This window comes from Heptranchias perlo, chromosome 7, assembly GCF_035084215.1.
Source record: "Heptranchias perlo isolate sHepPer1 chromosome 7, sHepPer1.hap1, whole genome shotgun sequence".
Lineage (NCBI taxonomy): Eukaryota > Metazoa > Chordata > Chondrichthyes > Hexanchiformes > Hexanchidae > Heptranchias > Heptranchias perlo.
Window position 1 is genome coordinate 51,441,901 of NC_090331.1, and position 20,097 is coordinate 51,461,997.

General features: G+C 42.5%; 1 protein-coding gene across 2 annotated transcripts in view; it reads right to left on the minus strand.

The window, feature by feature from the left end:
* Nucleotides 1-20,097, minus strand: part of LOC137323706 (electrogenic aspartate/glutamate antiporter SLC25A12, mitochondrial-like) — a 122,419-nt gene that overhangs the window by 51,604 nt on the left and 50,718 nt on the right. For both annotated transcript variants that reach the window (XM_067987523.1, XM_067987525.1), the window contains 2 exons: nucleotides 13,482-13,566; nucleotides 8,513-8,671 (listed from right to left, as the gene is read on the minus strand). In XM_067987523.1, the coding sequence (XP_067843624.1) occupies nucleotides 8,513-8,671; nucleotides 13,482-13,566 (244 nt within the window). The remainder of the gene's footprint in view (nucleotides 1-8,512; nucleotides 8,672-13,481; nucleotides 13,567-20,097) is intronic.

The following is a 20,097-nucleotide window of genomic DNA, read 5'->3' on the forward strand; positions in this document are numbered from 1 at the left end:
GCCAGCATCTAATTGTTGGGGGTGGGGGAGGGATGGGGAGGGGAGAAAGAGAAGAGGATGGGAAAGTACTGAAAGAATAAATTCCTTTATCACTTTGTTGCCAGATTCCCCCAGCGTTAAGGCAGTGAGTAGCTGAGCCATTCAGACTAGGAAGATTCCAGGATTAATCTCTCATCTGTGCTAAATTAACTAATCTCAGCTGCAGTTTCAGTAAAGGTACTGCAATTGGCCTCGACACTTCTGCACAATGAAGGGGAAATTGGGTACGGTTCCTTTTTCTGGTTGCTATCCAGTAAGTTTCCTGGGGGTAGACACAGGTTGAGGACAGGATCGGGATCAGCTAAGGTACCCCGTTGCAGTTGAATAGTCTGCCAACTCATTGTTGAGGCTCACACATGAACAGTGCCCACCTGGGAAATGTTAAATATCTACAGAAAATGCTGGAAAAGCTCAGCAAGTGAGGCAGCATCTGTGGAGAAAGAAACAGAGTTAATGTTTCAGGTCAAAGAACTTCCGTCAGAACTGGAAGATGTTAAAGAGTTAAAGTTTTTAAGCAAGTACAGAGCTGGGGAAGGGGTGGTGGGGGGGGGGGGAAGTGGGGGGAGGAAAGAACAAAAGGGAAGGTCTCTGATGGGGTGGAGGGCAGGAGTGATTAAATGACAAAAGAAATGATGGTGCGAGGCAAAGAGGGCAGTAATGGGACAAGTAAAGAAACAAAAGATGGGTCTAAAGTAGCTGTAAATGGCAACAGCAGAACCATAACCAGCAGCTGCAGTCCAATAAATAAAAAAATCAAATTGGTTATGGTCTGAAGTTACTGAAACCAATGTTGAGGCCAGAAGGTTGTAAACTACCTAAATGAAAGTTGAGGTGCTGTTCCTAGAGCTTCATTGGAACAGTGTAAGAGGCCAAGGACAGAGAGGTCAGAGTGGGAGTGGGACGGGGAATTAAAATGGCAAGCGACCATCAGGTCAAGGTCATGCTTGTGGACTGAGCAGAGGTGTTCAGCAAAGCAATCACCCAATCTGCGTTCGGTCTCCCCACTGTAGAGGAGACCGCATTGTGAGCAACGAATATAGAATACTACATTGAAAGAAGTACAAGTAAACCGCTGTTTCACCTGGAAGGAGCGGTTGGGGCCCTGGACAATGGGAAGGGAAAGGGCAGGTGTTGCATCTCCTGCGCTCGCACGAGAAGCTGTTGTGGGGAAGAGAACGGGTGTTGGCGGTAAAGAAGAGTGGACCAGGGTGTCACGGAGGGAGCGGTCCCTTCAGAATGCTGAAAGGGGAGGGGAGGGGAAGATGTGTTTGATGGTGGGATCACGTTCGAGGTGGCAGAAATGGCGGAGGATGATTCGTTGAATGTGGAGGCTGGTGGGGTGGAAGGTGAGGACAAGGGAGACCCTATCATGGTTCTGGGAAGGAAGGGGAGAGGGCAGAAGTGCGGAAAATAGGACAGGCACAATCGAGGGCCCCGTCAACTACAGTGGAGGGGAATCCTCAGTTGAGGAAAAAGGAAGACATATCGGAAGCACTGGTGTGGAAGGTGGCATCGTCAGAACAAATGCGAGGAAACAGAGAAACTGGGAGAAGGGAATACAGTCCTTATAGGAAGCGGGGTGGGAGGAAGTATAATCAAGGTAGCTGTGGGAGTCGGTGGGCTTATAATAGATATTGGTTGACCGTTCTGCTGTTGCCATTTACAGTTACTTTAGACTGATCTTTTGTTTCTTAACTTGTCCTATTACCACCCTCCTTGCCTTGTACAATTATCTCTTTTGTCATTTAATCAATCTTGCCCTCCACCTTAACACAGACCTTCCCTTTTGTTCTTTCCTTCCCACCCCTCCCCCCCCACTTTCCCAGGCTCTGTACTTGCTTAAAAACTGTTAACTCTAACATCTTCCATTCGTAACGAAAAGTCTTCGACCTGAAACGTGAACTCTCTTTCTCCACAGATGCTGCCTCACTTGCTGAGCTTTTCCAGCATTTTCCGTTCTTATTTCAGATTTCCAGCATCTGCAGTATTTTGCTTTTGATACTAAATATCTAGCATCTTTTTAGATAGAATTCCGTCGGTTAAATGCGTTGAACCAGCAGAAAATCACCATGACAGTTATCCAGCCCTAATACTAACAGAGAAAGTTATTTCATCAACCTAAATAAAAAGAATGAATGAAAGAACAAACAAAGAACTTGCATTTATATAGCAGGTCGTCATGATGCCCTAAAGTTTTTCACAACTAATTACTTTTTTTTTGGAAGTGTAGGCAAATATGGCAGCCAATTTTCACACAGCAAAGTCCCACAAAACAGCAAATGATAAATGACCAGTTAATCTGTTTTGGTGGTGTTGATTGAGGGATTTTGGCTAGGACACAGAGGGAACTCCCTGTGGTCAAACTGGCAGTCCTTAAAGATAACACTGGAGGCAACTTGAACATGACGTTGAGCTTTTTTTTTTAAAAAAACAACTTTTGTTGGCCCAGGAATGCTGCTCCTCTAACCACCACCCTAGGCCCCTCACCAATTTGGTTCCATGGAGGATCCTCCAGTTCCCTCCCTCATGCCGATCGACGAGCTGCCTGTCAATGTTCATTTAGTGCTTGCAGTGCACCGATTTTATTTAAAATGTGGGCCAATCACCAAATTTGATCAGGCCTTGTTCTGCCCACCGCCTGCCTAATATACATATAGAAATGAAAATCACTTCCTATATGCCTTGATCTTCAGAAACACTCAGTTATAGACAGCTGTGTGCACAATCTGACAGGCTATCCACTTTAAAGACCATACAGCCCAATGCATCCCCTTCAAAGAGAGGGTAAAGATCCTGGCATGTGCAGTTCCTGGGATTGAATGAAGTAGCTAAATTTGTTGCCTCTTGATGGATTAAAAAAATTGGAAACTCGACCCTAACCCACCTCCAACTTCCGTTTTTTTTAAATGGAGGCTCTCAATCTGGCTAGCTGCGGGCAGGAAACCGATTTGAAAAATTGAAAAGACGTCCTGATGTCAAAATTGTCAGAACGTCCGGGAAACCGGGATTTCTATCCGCAAATCCTCCTCCCCGCTCTCTTCCCACCTTGGAGTTATTATCAAGGCCCAAGTAAATTTATAACTTTCTTCTCTAAAAGGGGATTGTAATTTGAATAAAATATACTCCATGTAGACTTTCCTTCCAGTTTTTAACCACCTCCTCCACCTCCCCTTGATATTCAACGACATTACCATCACCGAATCCCTCACCATCAACATCCTGGGGGTCACCACTGACCAGAAACTTAACTGGACCAGCCACATAAATAGTGTGGCTACAAGAGCATGTCAGAGGCTAGGTATTCTTCGGCGAGTGACTCACCTCCTGTCTCCCCAAAGCCTTTCCACCATCTACAAGACACAAGTCAGGAGTGTGATGGAATACTCTCCACTTGCCTGGATGAGTGCAGTTCCAACAACAAGAAGCTTGACACCATCCAGGACAAAGCAGCCCACTTGATTGGCACCCCATCCACCACCCTAAAGATTCACTCCCTTCACCACTGGCGCACCGTGGCTGCAGTGTATACCATCTTCAGGATGTATTGCAGCAACGCGCCAAGGCTTCTTCGACAGCACCTCCCAAACCCGCAACCTCTACCACCTAGAAGGACAAGGGCAGCAGGCACATCGGAACACCACCACCTGCACGTTCCCCTCCAAGTCACACACCAGCCTGACTTGGAAATATATTGCCGTTCCTTCATCGTCGCTGGAACTCCCTACCTAACAGCACTGTGGGAGAACCTTCACCACATGGACTGCAGCGGTTCAAGAAGGCTGCTCACCACCACCTTAAGGGCAATTAGGGATGGATAATGAATGCTGGCCTTGACAGCAACGCCCACATCCCATGAATGAATAAAAAAAGTTAAATAACTTCGCTGCACAAAGACAAAAATACAAAACAAAAAATGTTGAGAAATGATATAGTGATTATATGGTAGGATACCTGTCCCCATCCCTGTGCTAGCTTGTTTAATGTTCCAAGGTAAACCGCAACTTGCATTTATATAGCACCCCTAATGTAGAAAAATGTATCAAAGTGCTTCACAGACGTGTAAAGAAAAAATGGACACTGAACCAAAAGAGAGATTGGGAGCGGTGACCAAGAACTTGGTCAGAAATTGGTTATAAGACTGGCCTTAAAGGAGGAGTAGCAGAGGGTCCTAGGGAGGGAATTCCAGAGCATGGAATCTAGGCAGCTGAAGTTTACTGAAAGGACACTAGGGAAGTGCACCCTTTTAACCAAAGAACTCAGATAGCAGTGCTGTGAAGCACTTTGTATTTTTTCTACCTTACTTATTAAAAGGCTAAGAAAGGGACAAGGAAGACCTAAGCAAGATGCAAAAATAGTACTGACTAAATTAACTTATTTTCTCGAGATAAATAGCTAATCTGCAGTTGACCTTAACCTGGACACATACACACAAAATAATTCTGTTAATCAAGTTCAACTTCCTGGTTGGACTTCATGAATTGCTGCTTTTCCCCATGTATGCATCAAATCGGTTTGGTTTTCAAAGGTTAGAATGATGTTTTGTGTTCTGTTCTGCCAGTGAATCTGATCTGCTTCTGAAAAGACTGCTGAGTGACTTTTGCTGGTACTCAGCCAAAGCAGTCATGCATACCTGGAGCTGCCAGTCAAAAGTTCTCATCAATAAACGGAGCGTGCTTAGAGAACAGCAGCACTGTCATCGGTACACTTTCTGTAATAATCCATCAGCAGATGGCAGTCTCTCCTACCCTCAAGTTAGATAGCAATCTGGTTTTAATTTTTTAAAACAAAAAAAAGGTATGTTTCACAAAAACAAAATTCTGCTTAGCAGCGAGGGTGGACATTCCTCCTAATTTTCCATTCCCTTGTTTTGTTTTTCTCCTAATGAATAGATCATGCACTTGATAAGATATATGTGGGGCATCTAAAATTTGGGATAATCCTGATTACAAGATTATGGTTACCCACATTTTCCTTTATTTATTAAAAAAAGGTTTTGATACTGCTGACATTTAACCTTTGTTACTTTTTCTCATCCGTATAGACAAAGTTATTTTCATAGCCAGAAAGAAAAGTACGACTTTGCCTGATTCTCTAAAAACAAACATTAAATATTTGTAATGTTTGGAAGCAGGTCAAAAGCAACGACCACACTGCAGCATTTAACAGATGGATCATGAATACACTCACCTGAGTTTCATAAATGTACTTTTTCCAGCAGAAAGGATCATTTAAACCACAAGATCTGTAAACTCCAGTTAGAAAAGTAGTGAGGGAAAACGTGAACAGGATTTGGTGTCCCCAGAATGCCTTATGCCACGGAGCTCACAATCTCATTTATGCCATCAGAATAAGAGGCAAGAGCTGCCATGGTGCACAGAGCAGAATGTCACTGGCAGTACAGTCACATAGCTCAAAGTGCCTGGCCCAAGATCATCATTAGTAGGAGTTTGGTATTGGGTAATCTTCCCATCCTCCTGGCTAAGAACATAGGAACATTGGAACAGGAGTAGGCCATTCAGCCCCTCGTGCCTGCTCCACCATTTGATAATATCATGGCTGATCTGTGATCTAACTCCATACTGCCTTTGGCCCATATCCCTTAATACCTTTGGTTGCCAAAAAGCTATCTATCTCAGATTTAAATTTAGCAATTGAGCTAGTATCAATTGCCGTTTGCGGAAGAGAGTTCCAAACTTCTACCACCCTTTGTGTAGAAATGTTTTCTAATCTCACTCCTGAAAGGTCTGGCTCTAATTTTTAGACTGTGCCCCCTGCTCCTAGAATCCCCAACCAGCGGAAATAGTTTCTCTCTATCCACCCTATCTGTTCCCCTTAATATCTTATAAACTTCGATCAGATCACCCCTTAACCTTCTAAACTCCAGAGAATACAACCCCAATTTGTGTAATCTCTCCTCATAACTTAATCCTTGAAGTCCAGGTATCATTCTAGTAAACCTTCGCTGCACTCCCTCCAAGGCCAATATGTCCTTCAAAAGATGCGGTGCCCAGAACTGCTCACAGTACTCCAGGTGCGGTCCAGCCAGGGTTTTGTATAGCTGCAGCATAACTTCTGCCCTCTTGTACTCTAAGTCTTCTAGATATAAAGGCCAGCATTCCATTAGCCTTACTGATTATTTTCTGCACCTGTTCATGGCACTTCAATGATCTATGTACCTGAACCCCTAAGTCCCTTTGGACATCCACTGTTTTTAACTTTTTACCATTTAGAAAGTACCCTGTTCTATCCTTTTTTGATCCAAAGTGGATGACCTCACATTTGTCTACAATGAATTCCATTTGCCACAGTTTTGCCCATTCACCTCATCAATATTGCTTTGTAATTTTATGTTTTCATCTACACTGCTTACAATGCCACCAATCTTTGTGGCATCAGCACACATAGATATGAGACTTTTTATGCCTTCATCATCTAAGTCGTTAATAAATATTGTGAATAATTGAGGTCCCAAGACAGATCCCTGCGGGACTCCACTAGTCACATCCTGCCAACGTGAGTACCTACCCATTATCCCTACTCTGTCGCCTTTCGCTCAGCCAACTTCCTAACCAAGTCCGTACTTTTCCCTCAATTTCATGGGCTTCTATCTTAGCTATCAGTCTCTTATGTGGCACTTTATCAAATGTCTTCTGGAAGTCCATATAAATAACATCCATTGACATTCCCCTGTCCACTACATTAGTCACCTCTTCAACAAAATTCAATCAGGTTTGTTGGGCACGACATACCATTCACAAATCCAAACTGGCTCTCTCTGATTAACTGAAAATTTGAGGTGTTCAGTCACCCTATCCTTAATTATAGATTCCAGCATTTTCCCCACAACAGATGTTAGGCTAACTGGTCTATAATTCCCCGGTTTCCCTCTCTCTCCTTTCTTAAAAAGCGGAGTGACATGTTCAATTTTCCAATCTAGAGGGACAGTTCCTGAATCTAGAGAACTTTGAAAGATTATAGTCAGGGCATCTGCAATGTGCTCACCTACTTCCTTTAAATCCCTGGGGTGGAAACCATCTGGTCCTGGGGATGTCACTCTTTAGTGTTATTATTTTCTTCATTACTGTTGTTTTACTTATGTTCATTTTATTGAGCCCCTGTCCCCGATTCAATATTAGTTTTCTTGGGATTTCCAGCATGCTATCCTCTTTTTCTACTGTAAATACTGACGCAGAGTAATTGTTCAACATGTCCGCCATTTCCCCATCGTCAATGACAATATCCCCACTTTCAGTTTTTAAGGGGCCAACACTGCTCCTGACCACCCTCTTTTTCCTAATATAACTGTAAAAGTTCTTCGTATTGGTTTTGATATCCCTTGCAAGTTTCTTTTCATACTCTCTTTTTGTGGCTCTTACTATCTGTTTTGTGACCCTTTGTTGATCTTTGTATCTTCCCCATTCGCCAGGATCTGTGCCATTTTTTGCCTTTTTGTATGCCCTTTCCTTATGTGTTATACTGTCCCTTACCTCTTCAGTTGTCCATGGCTGTTTTTTTTGGCAAGTAGAGTTCTTATCCCTCAGGGGTATAAACCGATTCTGTATCACGTTAAATGTTTCTTTAAACATTTCCCACTGATCATCAGTCGTTTTACCCATTAACAGATTTGCCCAGTTTACTGTGGACAGCCTCTGTCTCATCCCATTGAAGTCGGCCTTACCCAAGTCTAGAATCTTAGCAGTTGATTCACTATTTTCCCTTTCAAACACTACATTGAACTCGATCATGTTATGATCACTATTGGATAGATGTTCGCGCACAGTTAAGCCATTAACTAAATCTGGTTCATCACTCATTACTAAATCTAGTATGGCTTGCCCCCTTGTTGCCTCTAGGACATACTGCTGTAGAAATTCACTACCTTTTTGACAGTTGCTAGTCTGCTTTTCCCAATCTATATGAAGGTTAAACTCCCCCATTAAGACCACTATGCCTTTCTTGCACGCTTGTCTAATCTCTGCATTTATACAATCTAGCACTTCAGAGCTGCTGCCAGGGGTCCTATACACAATTCCCACTATAGTCTTAGATCCTTTCCTATTTCTCAATTCAATCCATAAGGTCTATGTTGCCTGCTTACCTCTCATTATATCCTCCTTTAACATTGAAGTGATTTCATCTCTAGTCATTAAGGCTATTCCTCCCCCTCTTCCATTTTCCCTATCTCTCCTGTAGAACTTATAACCTGGTATATTTAGTTCCCAATCCTGACCATCCTGCAGCCATGTCTCAGTAATAGCCATCATGTCATACCCGCCAATTTGAATTTGAACCTGTAGTTCATTTAATTTATTCCTTATACTCCGTGCATTTGTGTATAGAACTCTTAGTTGGGCCACACACCCCAGCCTGACCTTCAGCTTTGATGCTGGGTTAATCGCCTAATAAAGAAATAGTACAACCACCATGCTCCCTTAATTAATCAAATGATTGTATAACTCTACTAAAAACTTACCTCTATAAAGGCCAAAAAAGCCCTCGTACCGCACAACTTTCTGGAAACAGTCAAAACTATTCTTGTACATCAGTTCTCCAATGAAAGATCCTGTAGAGCGTTGGTTCTGCATACGTGTTTTCACCAAATCAATAGGATAAACTGCAGTAGCTCCCACCGCTACATAAAAAGACAATGGTCAAAATAAGTTAAAGCAGCATTATTGAACGCTTAGGGAATAATCACACTAGTTGCCAATATTTAAATTCAGTCCCCACCACCTATACCGCCCGTGCTAATGACGAGCAACCGTCTATACCAGGCAATTTCCCATAACCGCAGAAATCAATTACAAAGGCGGCGCTTACAACGTATTAAACACACCGGCTACTGGCAATTAAATAAGCTTTTTGCACCTTGTTAAAGTGTGATTACCTTAATTACTCTTCTGTTCCTACCGTTTAAAGTTATAGGCTGAAAGGAATAAATTAACTGTGAAGACAGGTTTTCTTGTCATTTGAAATTTACTCATTTCGCACAAATCACAATAAAAGAGATCGAAGCCGCCAGAGCTGCAAGGTGAACGGCAGTGGCACTTGGTTCCTACGAATTGTGAGCTGGCGAATTTAAAAGTTCCTGAACTGCTGCCACTGCCTTTGAGACACAGAAATTTCAAGTATTACTTGATAAAGTGCTGAAACAAATACATTAAAATCAACTTAAGTGTCAGCACTATTTTGTATAATTTATTTAATTATGTCATATGCTGCTACCATTAATACACTTGGATTTACTTTGTAACTTTTAACGATACACTCCAAATTCTCTGGAAAGTGTATGGGCAATGATGCTTTTAGCGTCCAATGCTTATAGCAGGCAAATAGTGTTAACATCAACACGCCCACTATAAACGGTGCAGACTGTACCTGTATATGAAAATAGAACCTCAGTAAATTGGAAGAAAAATGTTAACAATAGTCACTGAGTATCTTGCAAGAATTAATGAAACTATATCACCAAATGTTAGTGAGGATCACCAGCAGTGTTGCCAAGGTCATAAATGATGTCTCTAAACAGGTTTAATACTTACATGGACCTTCAACATATATTTCTTACAAAGATCTTCCTAATATGTACAATAAATACTTTCCTTCAAACAACTGTAGTTTTAATACAAAAGGGGTTTAGAATATTGTGGTATCATAATTCATTGAGGATATGAAAGACACTGACAAATGCTTTCTGCACAAAATTAAACTAAAATCAGAGGAGTGGAGGGTACAAGCTGAGCCATGCAGCTGTAGCAGACTGCTCAGATAAAACAAGGCAAGGCCATGGAGGGGTATGAAAATAGGGCAAACGACCTACAGGTGGGTGTGCAGGGAAAGGGAGGCAGGAAGCTTGAAAAATACAAGAGTGCTAGTGCCGTAGAACTTTGCTTGGAGAAGAGTTGAGCTGTGTGTTCTGGATTGACTAGAGTTTGTGACGGGTGGAGGGGGGCGTGGGGGAGGCCAATGAGAACATGCATAGAACTTACAGCACAGAAACAGGTCTATGGTGGTGTTTATACTTCACATGAGCCTCCTCCCACACCAATTACCTCATCACACCCCATACCCTTCTATTTCCTTCTCCCTCATGTACGCAATAAGCCTCCCCTTAAATGTGTCAATGCTCACTCCGCGTGGCAGTGAGTTCCACATTCTCACCACTGTGTAATGAAATTCTTCCTAAATTCTTTATTTGATCTGTTAGTGGCTATCTTATATTTATGCTCCTTTGTTCTGGACTCACCCCGAAAGTGTTTCTCCACATCTACCCTATCAAACCCCTTCATAATTTTAAAGACCTCCTCTTACTCTTCTCTTTTCCAGCCTGCTCAATCTTTCCTGATAATTCCACCCTCACAATTCTGGAAACATCTTTATAAATATTTTCTGCACTTACTCTAGTGTTTCAATATCCTTTTTGTAGTATGGAGACCAGAACTGCACACAACTGTGGTCTAACCAAGGCTCTATATAAATTTATTATCTCCCTGCTTTTGCATTCTATTCTCTAGAAAATGAACCCCAGTACTTTGTTTGCACTCTTTATGGCCTTATCAACCTGCATTGCTACTTTTAGTAATTTATGTACCTGTATTCCCAGATTTCTTTACTCCTCTACCCCATTTAGTTTCTTTCCTTCCAAGGGATAAGTGGCCTCCTTATTCCTCCTACCAAAATGAACCACCTCATACTTTGCTGTATTGAACTTCATTTGCCATTGATCCACCCACTGTGTAAGCCTGTTTACATCTTGATGTATTTTGGTTCAATCCTTCACATTATTAGCTATACCCCCAATTTGGTATCATCTGCAAATCTTGACATCATATCTCCAATTCCCGAGTCCAAATCATTTATGTATATGGTAAACAACAGCACGGATCACTGCGGGACACCACTTCCCACTTTCTGCCAGTCTGTGAAACTTCCCTTAACCTTTACCCTTTGTTTTCTGTTTTGAAGCAATCTTTCAATCCATTCTGTTACATGGCTCCTGACTCCACACCCCGACTTTTGTTATAGGTCTCCTATGGGCAACTTATCAAAGGCTTTCTGAAAGTCCATGCTTACCACACCCACTGCATTGCCCTTGTTTACTTTGTTACTTCTTTAATAAGGTTGGTTAAAAATGACCTTCCTTTTAGAAATCCATGTTATACTCTCTGTCTCTAGATGTTTTGTTATGTCATCTTTTAGCAAGGATTCTAGCATCTTTCCACCCACTAACATTAAGCTAACTAATCCATAGTACCCTGGATTAGTTCTATCACCTTTTTTGAAAATAGGAACTACATTTGATGTCCGCCAGTCCTCTAGCATAATTCCTTTTTCTATTCAATTTTTTTTTTATACATGGAACCTAGTGCCCCTATATCCTCCCTAGTTTCTAAGAGTATCTGCGGGTGCAATCCATCTGGATGCTAGGCTTTGTCTTCCTTAAGTTTAGCAAGTTTGTTTAGTATCACCTTTCTTTCCATCTTAACTGTTGTAATAACCCTCTTGATTTTTTTTTTTTACTATTGTCATTTCTTCTTTGTTAGCCTCTTCAGTGAAAACTGAGGGAACTATCTACTCAGTATCTCTGCCAGTATTATCTCCTGTGAAATTATCTTGTCTCTTCCCTTCGTGGCTCTATCCCTATCCTAATTCTCATTTTGTTACTTATGTGCCTATATAAAATACTTCACTATTTCTTTTAATAATTGAGATCCTGGGGTCGATTTTAACTCAGGGCAGCATCGGTGCATGGGCGGCCCATTGCGGGCGGCGCACCTGGAAGTCACGAATGAAGTGAGGCCTGGCCGATTTTCCCATAGCCTTCTCTGGCCACTCCACGACTGCGGTTACTGTTCGGCTATTGAGGTTGGTTCCGTGCGAGCTTTCCGAATGTCGAAGTTAAAATGCCATTGCAATGCCGGTGATCTCATCGAGCCACGGCTTTTATATTTAATTTGGGCCCCTGTCTGCTAGCAGCAGGAGCCTCAGCCAACTTCAAAGTCAGTGAAGATAAAATTTAACCGGGCAGGAACTGGATGGCCTCAGGCGGTAAGTGGGCTTGGATGATTTTACGCCCACCTGTGCACAGTTCTCAATAGGCGGGGTTAAAATCAGCCCTACTGATTCTGAAGAGAATGAAAACAGAATTAGGGTTCTGATGGCAAAGGGAAAAAGGTAGGGATTAACAGTCAATGTTCTGGAGGCGGAAAATTGCAGCTTAGGCAACGGAATGGATGTTGGTAGGAAAGACAGCTCAGGGTCAAGCAGAAGCTAAGCGGACAGAAGGGCAAGACAATGTGGTACTGCCTCATACGCAGCATTGCAGCCAATTAGCAACGGTTTGATAGCCTGCCCCGCTTCTTCTTTTTAGGTTGGCTTGCTAACCAAGAAAATAATCTGCCTGTGTGTTTTTTATATATAAAAGCAGCCCCTGCTAGTAATATCAATGTTAATTTTAATACCTTTCATCCTGTGGTTAAGGGTTTCAAATGGGGTGCAGAATCTGAAGCACACATGCCAAGTACCTAGTCAGATGGCATACTGGGATAGCTTCTAGTCTGCTGAACTGGAAATTTAGTACAGGTACATTAAAACAAAATTTTTAAAAGTCTATAATTTTTTCAAGTGGTTTTTTTTACAGTTTAATAACCAAGTAAATATAAAACCTAGTTGTACTACTTTGCAAGCATAATTCTATTGCTTTTGACATAATGAAAAAATTATTAATCTCCTTTTAGGTTTATGATTTAAACATTTTTACAGCTACCACAGAATGCTGCACCAAACTACATTTAAATAAATAGGTTTCCAATTTCATCTCTACTCGCAGCGTAATAAATCTGCATGAAGGTGTCTCCTGAATCTAATTGGATTTACCAACATTGCTTGGTACGTTAAATGGGACAGTCAAAATTATTACTTGTTTATGGAAATTTTGCTACAACACTCAATTCACTGTAAAGCTACCATAAGACTTTTTTCAATGTAATGTGGTAAAGATTCTTGCAAATTTGGAGCCAAAATATAAAACTGACAAGGAGTATTTAGTGCTATATAACCTATTTCTCTCACATATCATACCATAAGGCAGAGAAGTTTAAAAACAGCACATGTGTCTACATTTTAGCCTAATCCCTAGATTTTCTTTTAAATTCATTCTTTAAACACTTGTTGTATCTTTCCCATCCAATATAATTAACATGTTTCACTGCTTGGTCCGGAAGACCCATGTAATTATTGAGCTTTTGCCCTGAAGACAGTCTGGAGCCAGAAGTGGCACTGTAGTATTATGTCGGGTCCTCTGATCACAAGGGATCTTTACAGAGCCTTCCAACTCTGGCCCTTTATTACAATGGTCTGCACCTTCGCTGATCTGTACTGGTCTGATGGGATCCTATTACATCAGCCTAGGACTGAGAACAGCACTGAGACATGTCACTCACCTCCAGCAATTGAGCCCAAAGTGAACCTGTAAGCAGACTCAGCAGCCTGGAGCCATAAAGGCCTGCTAGTTTCACTGTAAGATTGCTAGGGGAAAAAAGACAAAAAGGAGGAATGTGGGAAAGGAATATGACTCAGTTAACTTTTGTAACATTTAGTAGAAATATATCAGTTGAAACATTGTTGGGAGCTACATGAGCTACTACAGAGCATAACCTGGAAAACATCAAAAATTGGAACTAGCTTAAATGTAATAACTGTAATTCTTTGGTATTAAAATAATTTTCTAAAAACTGCACTGATAGTTCCGTTCACACCATTTAAGACTGCTTTAAGATTAGCATGCTGCTTAGAACAATTTTAAAAAGATTCAATTCTAATTGCTCTACCATTACACATTTGGTGAATTAACAGAAAATATTTTTCATATCCAAAAGTTTCTTTGAATAAATTAAACACACAAACCAACATGTAGTACTTCAAAACAGAGTTTTGGAATCAACAGCACAGCTGATATAAACTATGCTTTTGGAGACTTTTGTCTTCGTAGATTATAAATACACCTGTCGCAGTTCATCCTGACATGGTCAGTTGTTCAATTCAGACAATGTGTGAAATTCATCTATTCAGCATCTGAAGGATTTAACTGACTCCATACTAAAACCTATTCTTTTTGCAACATTCATCCAATACAGATTTTGGAGAGGCTTATGAAGCTATCATCACTTTGATCATTAAAATAAATGAACTTACTATGGACAAAGAATATGGCTTTTGATGACTTGCATGGCATTGCAAATATGTAGTGCTCCACATGGTCCCCTACTCTTGCTTCATATCAAACCCTGGGACCTGCACTAATTTGTTTGGCCTGAAGCTAAACCAAAACTAACTAAACTATGCCTTGCAACAATGGACGTTAAATAGGGAAGGTAAGTAATCTATTTTACTTTTCTATTTATATAGTATTACACACTTCAGAAAAGATGTCTTAGAGCACTTTACAGTGCAGAGAACAAAACAAATTGACATTGTGCAGGAGGAACGAACAAGTAATATAGGGAAAGGGCCAAAAAAAGGTGATTATAAAGCACGGCTAATATTCCCTGCTTTATTAATGAGCATTTAGCTTATCCCACTGTGTTTAAAACATTCTTATATACAGTACAGCCAGACAATAGAATAGAATATAGCACAGAAGGAGGCCATTCGGCCCATCGAGCCCATGCCGGCTCTTTGTAAGAGCAATCCAGTTAGTCCCATTCGTAAGAACATAAAAAGACATAAGAAATAGGAGCAGGAGTAGGCCATACAGCCCCTCGAGCTATTCAATAAGATCATGGCTGATCTTCAACCTCAACTCCACTTTCCCAACTGATCCTCATATCCCTCGATTCCCCTGGATTCCAAAAATCTATCTACCTCAGCCTTCAATATACTCAATGACTCAGCGTCCACAGCCCTCTGGGGTAGAGAATTCCAAAAATTCACAACCCTCAGTGAAGAAATTTCTCCTCATCTCAGTCTTAAATGACTGACCCCTTATCCTGAGACTATGCCCTCTAGTTCTAGACTTTCCAGCCAGGAGAAACAGCCTCTCAGCATCTACCCTGTCAAGTCCCCTCAGAATCTCATATGTTTCAATGAGATCACCTCTCATTCTTCTAAACTCCAGAGAGTATAGATCCATTCTACTCAATCTCTCCTCATAGGACAACCCTCTCATCCCAGGAATTAATCTAACGAACCTTCGTTGCACCACCTCTAAGGCAAGTATATCCTTCCTTAGATAAAACCACCAAAACTGTACACAGTACTCTAGGTGAGGTCGCACCAATGCCCTGTACAATTGCAGTAAGATTCCTTATTCTTATACTCCAACCCCCCTTGCAATAAAGGCCAACATGCCATTTGCTTTCCTAATTGCTTGTTGTACCTGCATGCTAACTTACTGCAGTTATACAGGGCCTTGGTGAGACCACATCTGGAGTATTGTGTGCAGTTTTGGTCTCCTTATCTGAGGAAAGGTGTTCTTACCATGGAGGGAGTGCAACAAAGGTTTACCAGACTGATTCCTGGGATGGCAGGACTGACGTATGTGGAGAGATTGGGTCGACTAGGCCTTTATTAACTAGAGTTTAGAAGAATGAGAGGTGATCGCATCGAAACATATAAAATTCTAACAGGACTAGACAGACTAGATGCAGGGAGGATGTTCCAGATGGCTGGGGAGTCCAGAACCAGGGGTCACAGTCTCAGGATACGGGGTATGCCATTCAGAATAGAGATGAGGGGAAATTTCTTCACTCAGATGGTGAACCTGTGGAATTCTCTACCACAGAAGGCAGTGGACGCCAAGTCATTAGATATATTCAAGAAGGAGATAGATATATTTCTTAATGCTAAAGGGATATGGGGAAAAAGTGGGAACAGGGTACTGAGTTAGATGATCAGCCATGATCCTTTTGAATGGCGGAGCAGGCCCGAATGGTCTACTCTTGCTCCTATTTTCTATGTTTCTAACTTTTTGTGTTTCTTGTATGAGGAGGCCCAAGTCTCTCTGAAGACCAACATTTAATAGTTTCTCACCATTTAAAAAATATTCTGTTTTTCTATTCTTCCTACCAAAGTGAATATCCTCACATTTCCCCACATTATACTCTATCTGCCACCTTCTTGCCCACTTACTTAACGTGTCTATATCCCTTTGCAGACTCTTTTTTTTTTTATTCGTTCACGGGATGTGGGCGTCGCTGGCAAGACCGGCATTTATTGCCCATCCCTAATTGCCCTCGAGAAGGTGGTGGTGAGCCGCCTTCTTGAACCGCTGCAGTCCGTGTGGTGACGGTTCTCCCACAGTGCTGTTAGGAAGGGAGTTCCAGGATTTTGACCCAGCGACAATGAAGGAACGGCGATATATTTCCAAGTCGGGATGGTGTGTGACTTGGAGGGGAACGTGCAGGTGGTGTTGTTCCCATGCGCCTGCTGCCCTTGTCCTTCTAGGTGGTAGAGGTCGCGGGTTTGGGAGGTGCTGTCGAAGAAGCCTTGGCGAGTTGCTGCAGTGCATCCTGTGGATGGTGCACACTGCAGCCACAGTGCGCCGGTGGTGAAGGGAGTGAATGTTGAGGGTGGTGGATGGTGTGCCAATCAAGTGGGCTGCTTTATCTTGGATGGTGTCGAGCTTCTTGAGTGTTGTTGGAGCTGCACTCATCCAGGCAAGTGGAGAGTATTCCATCACACTCCTGACTTGTGCCTTGTAGATGGTGGAAAGGCTTTGGGGAGTCAGGAGGTGAGTCACTCGCCGCAGAATACCCAGCCTCTGACCTGCTGTCGTAGCCACAGTATTTATATGGCTGGTCCAGTTAAGTTTCTGGTCAATGGTGACTCCCAGGATGTTGATGGTGGGGGATTCGGCGATGGTAATGCCATTGAATGTCAAGGGGAGGTGGTTAGACTCTCTCTTGTTGGAGATGGTCATTGCCTGGCACTTATCTGGCGCGAATGTTACTTGCCACTTATGAGTCCAAGCCTGGATGTTGTCCAGGTCTTGCTGCATGCAGGCTCGGACTGCTTCATTATCTGAGGGGTTGCGAATGGAACTGAACACTGTGCAGTCATCAGCGAACATCCCCATTTCTGACCTTATGATGGAGGGAAGGTCATTGATGAAGCAGCTGAAGATGGTTGGGCCGAGGACACTGCCCTGAGGAACTCCTGCAGCAATGCCCTGGGGCTGAGATGATTGGCCTCCGACAACCACTACCATCTTCCTTTGTGCTAGGTATGACTCCAGCCACTGGAGAGTTTTCCCCCTGATTCCCATTGACTTCAATTTTACTAGGGCTCCTTGGTGCCACACTCGGTCAAATGCTGCCTTGATGTCAAGGGCAGTCACTCTCACCTCACCTCTGGAATTCAGCTCTTTTGTCCATGTTTGGACCAAGGCTGTAATGAGGTCTGGAGCCGAGTGGTCCTGGCGGAACCCAAACTGAGCGTCGGTGAGCAGGTTATTGGTGAGTAAGTGCCGCTTGATAGCACTGTCGACGACACTTTCCATCACTTTGCTGATGATTGAGAGTAGACTGATGGGGCGGTAATTGGCCGGATTGGATTTGTCCTGCTTTTTGTGGACAGGACATACCTGGGCAATTTTCCACATTGTCGGTTAGATGCCAGTGTTGTAGCTGTACTGGAACAGCTTTGCTAGAGGCGCAGCTAGTTCTGGAGCACAAGTCTTCAGCACTACAGCTGGGATGTTGTCGGGGCCCATAGCCTTTGCTGTATCCAGTGCACTCAGCCGTTTCTTGATATCACGTGGAGCTCTGTGTCCTCCTCACAGCTTACTTTCCCACCTAGCTTTGTATTGTCAGCAAACTTGGATACATCACACTTGATCCCTTCATCTAAATCATTAATATAGTATTAATGTATACCCGCACCACCCCATCTAAAAGAGGGCGTTCAGGTCACCTCCAGCACGCAGAGCAGTGGGATTGTCCCATCGGCTCAGACTGACAATTAACTGTATTAATGTTGAAATATACAGCTGTTAAGGCTGGAACAGCGCATTTCCTGTTGGGCACCTTGAAACAATATTGCAACTGCTCAGAAAAATAACTACTCCTACTACCCTTAGGAAAAGAGGATCTGCTAGTGCAGGGTGCATAGGATCATTGGGAGTGCTCTTCCCACCTGCTTGCCCATGATCAGAACTCTGGTATGCATCCGGGTGGCCATCAAATGCAAGCACATGGTGTACAATGGCTCAAGAATCTTTTCACGACCGGTTGGTACCCCAAGATGTTTATTGCATAAACGGAACCTATCTGGCAAATACTGGTGTAAGCGGCAAATTATTTTAGCTTAGATGGGTTGAAAGATATTGTATTAGTGACACATCCCAAAAGGAGCTTAAGCCGGTGTCACCCGCACCACCCCATCTAAAAGAGGGCTTTCAGGTGAAGTCAGCTCCAGCACGCAGGGCAGTGGGATTGTCCCAATGGCTCAGACCGACAATGAGGACAGGTGTGCTGATCCCTCTATTGCAATTGGAAAGACCCCTTGCGTGGATGAGCCGAGGGGTGTTATAAATCCATCCCATATGTTTTTAGTAGAGAAATATGTTATCTTGCACACAGAAGCAACTCTATTAGCCAGATCTGCTGAAAGAAGCCTTTTGTATCCCGAGTAAGCACTGAGTCTGTAATTATTCAGGTCTGTTAGGGAAGGGAATACCAATGTGGTTGTTGTAAATAAACCCTGTTAAGTTATTATAAGAAATTCTTTGGTTGAGTAATTCCAGTCAATCCTTACTAGTCGGAAAAGATGGGCTCTGTAGGGGTGGCACTAGCTGAAGTGGTTCCATAAAAAGACTACAAATATGGCTGCTGCCACAAGGCCTAAAATTCTTAAATAATCCTTCACTGAGGTCTGTGATCCTTCCTGTGGAGAGAATGACATTCCAGCATACTATATGCCAATCTTAATTTAGAAAAATCTTCCACTGAGTTGTCCAAAGCAATTCCCCTAAGAATATCAGCTCTTGCCTAGGTTGTAGCTGGGACTTATAATTAACTAGAAGCTGTATTACCACTCCAAACCGGATAGATAGATAGATAGATAGATAGATAGATATATATCTGAGACCCTAGGAGGCAATTGCAGTAAATTAGTGACAGAGTTAGCATTAGTCCCACTTCGTTGTTAACCAGCCAACAGGGGGAGGATGCAGCCCCTAGTCTCAGTAATATCAAGTAGTTTAACATGGTCAAGGCAATCAACTTTAAAATTTGTTTATCTCTCTCCTTTTTCTCTCTTTTCTCCATCATCTTCCTTTGTCGCACACTTCCTGACTGAGAACACAAACTGGCAACCTACTACCATGCTTTGGTCTTTGCTGCTCGAGTTAGATGAAAAGGACTGCTTGACTAATTCTGCCCCCTTTTCCGCTCCTCCGCCAATCTTTCCTGAGCAGAGCTGAACAGGAAAATCTGCATGGAGGGAAACAGAAACTTGGATGGATCACGAAAGAGTGCTTCCTGGCAGCTGGCCAAACTGCACAATTGCAGATTTCTGGAAGCAGGTGATCAGCCCAATCTGTCACAGGACCCAGGTAGCTACTAGCTATAAGAATTTTTTTTTAAAAAGTGTGCACTTCTGTGGAAATGGTTACAGCATCCACTGACCTTAAAGACTTCAAATCCTGCAAAATGAAAACAGAACATGCAAAACCAGTAACAGAAGCATTCAGTCTCTTAAGAGTTAACACCAATGCTTACAGGAAGATAATGCAAGATAATCAACTGCTAATTTGTTTTCAAACTTAATTCCAATAGATTCTACAATTGTGATGCATAACCATCTTCAGGGAGGACAATGAGATTCTAAGTCATGTCAAAACATGAGGAGCACAACAATGAAGTTCTCAACTTGCTGCATTTCTGGCAGTTAACATAGGCTGAAAATGTTGTGGCACAGTTCAATGAAACATCCCACTTTTTCATGCAACTGTAACTGGTGGTTTTGTCACTGCTGGTTGCAGATGATGCCGAGTAACTGCTGTGGCTCTGCCTGCCTGCTCATGTGTGGACTCAGTAATTATCTCCATTTGCAGCCACC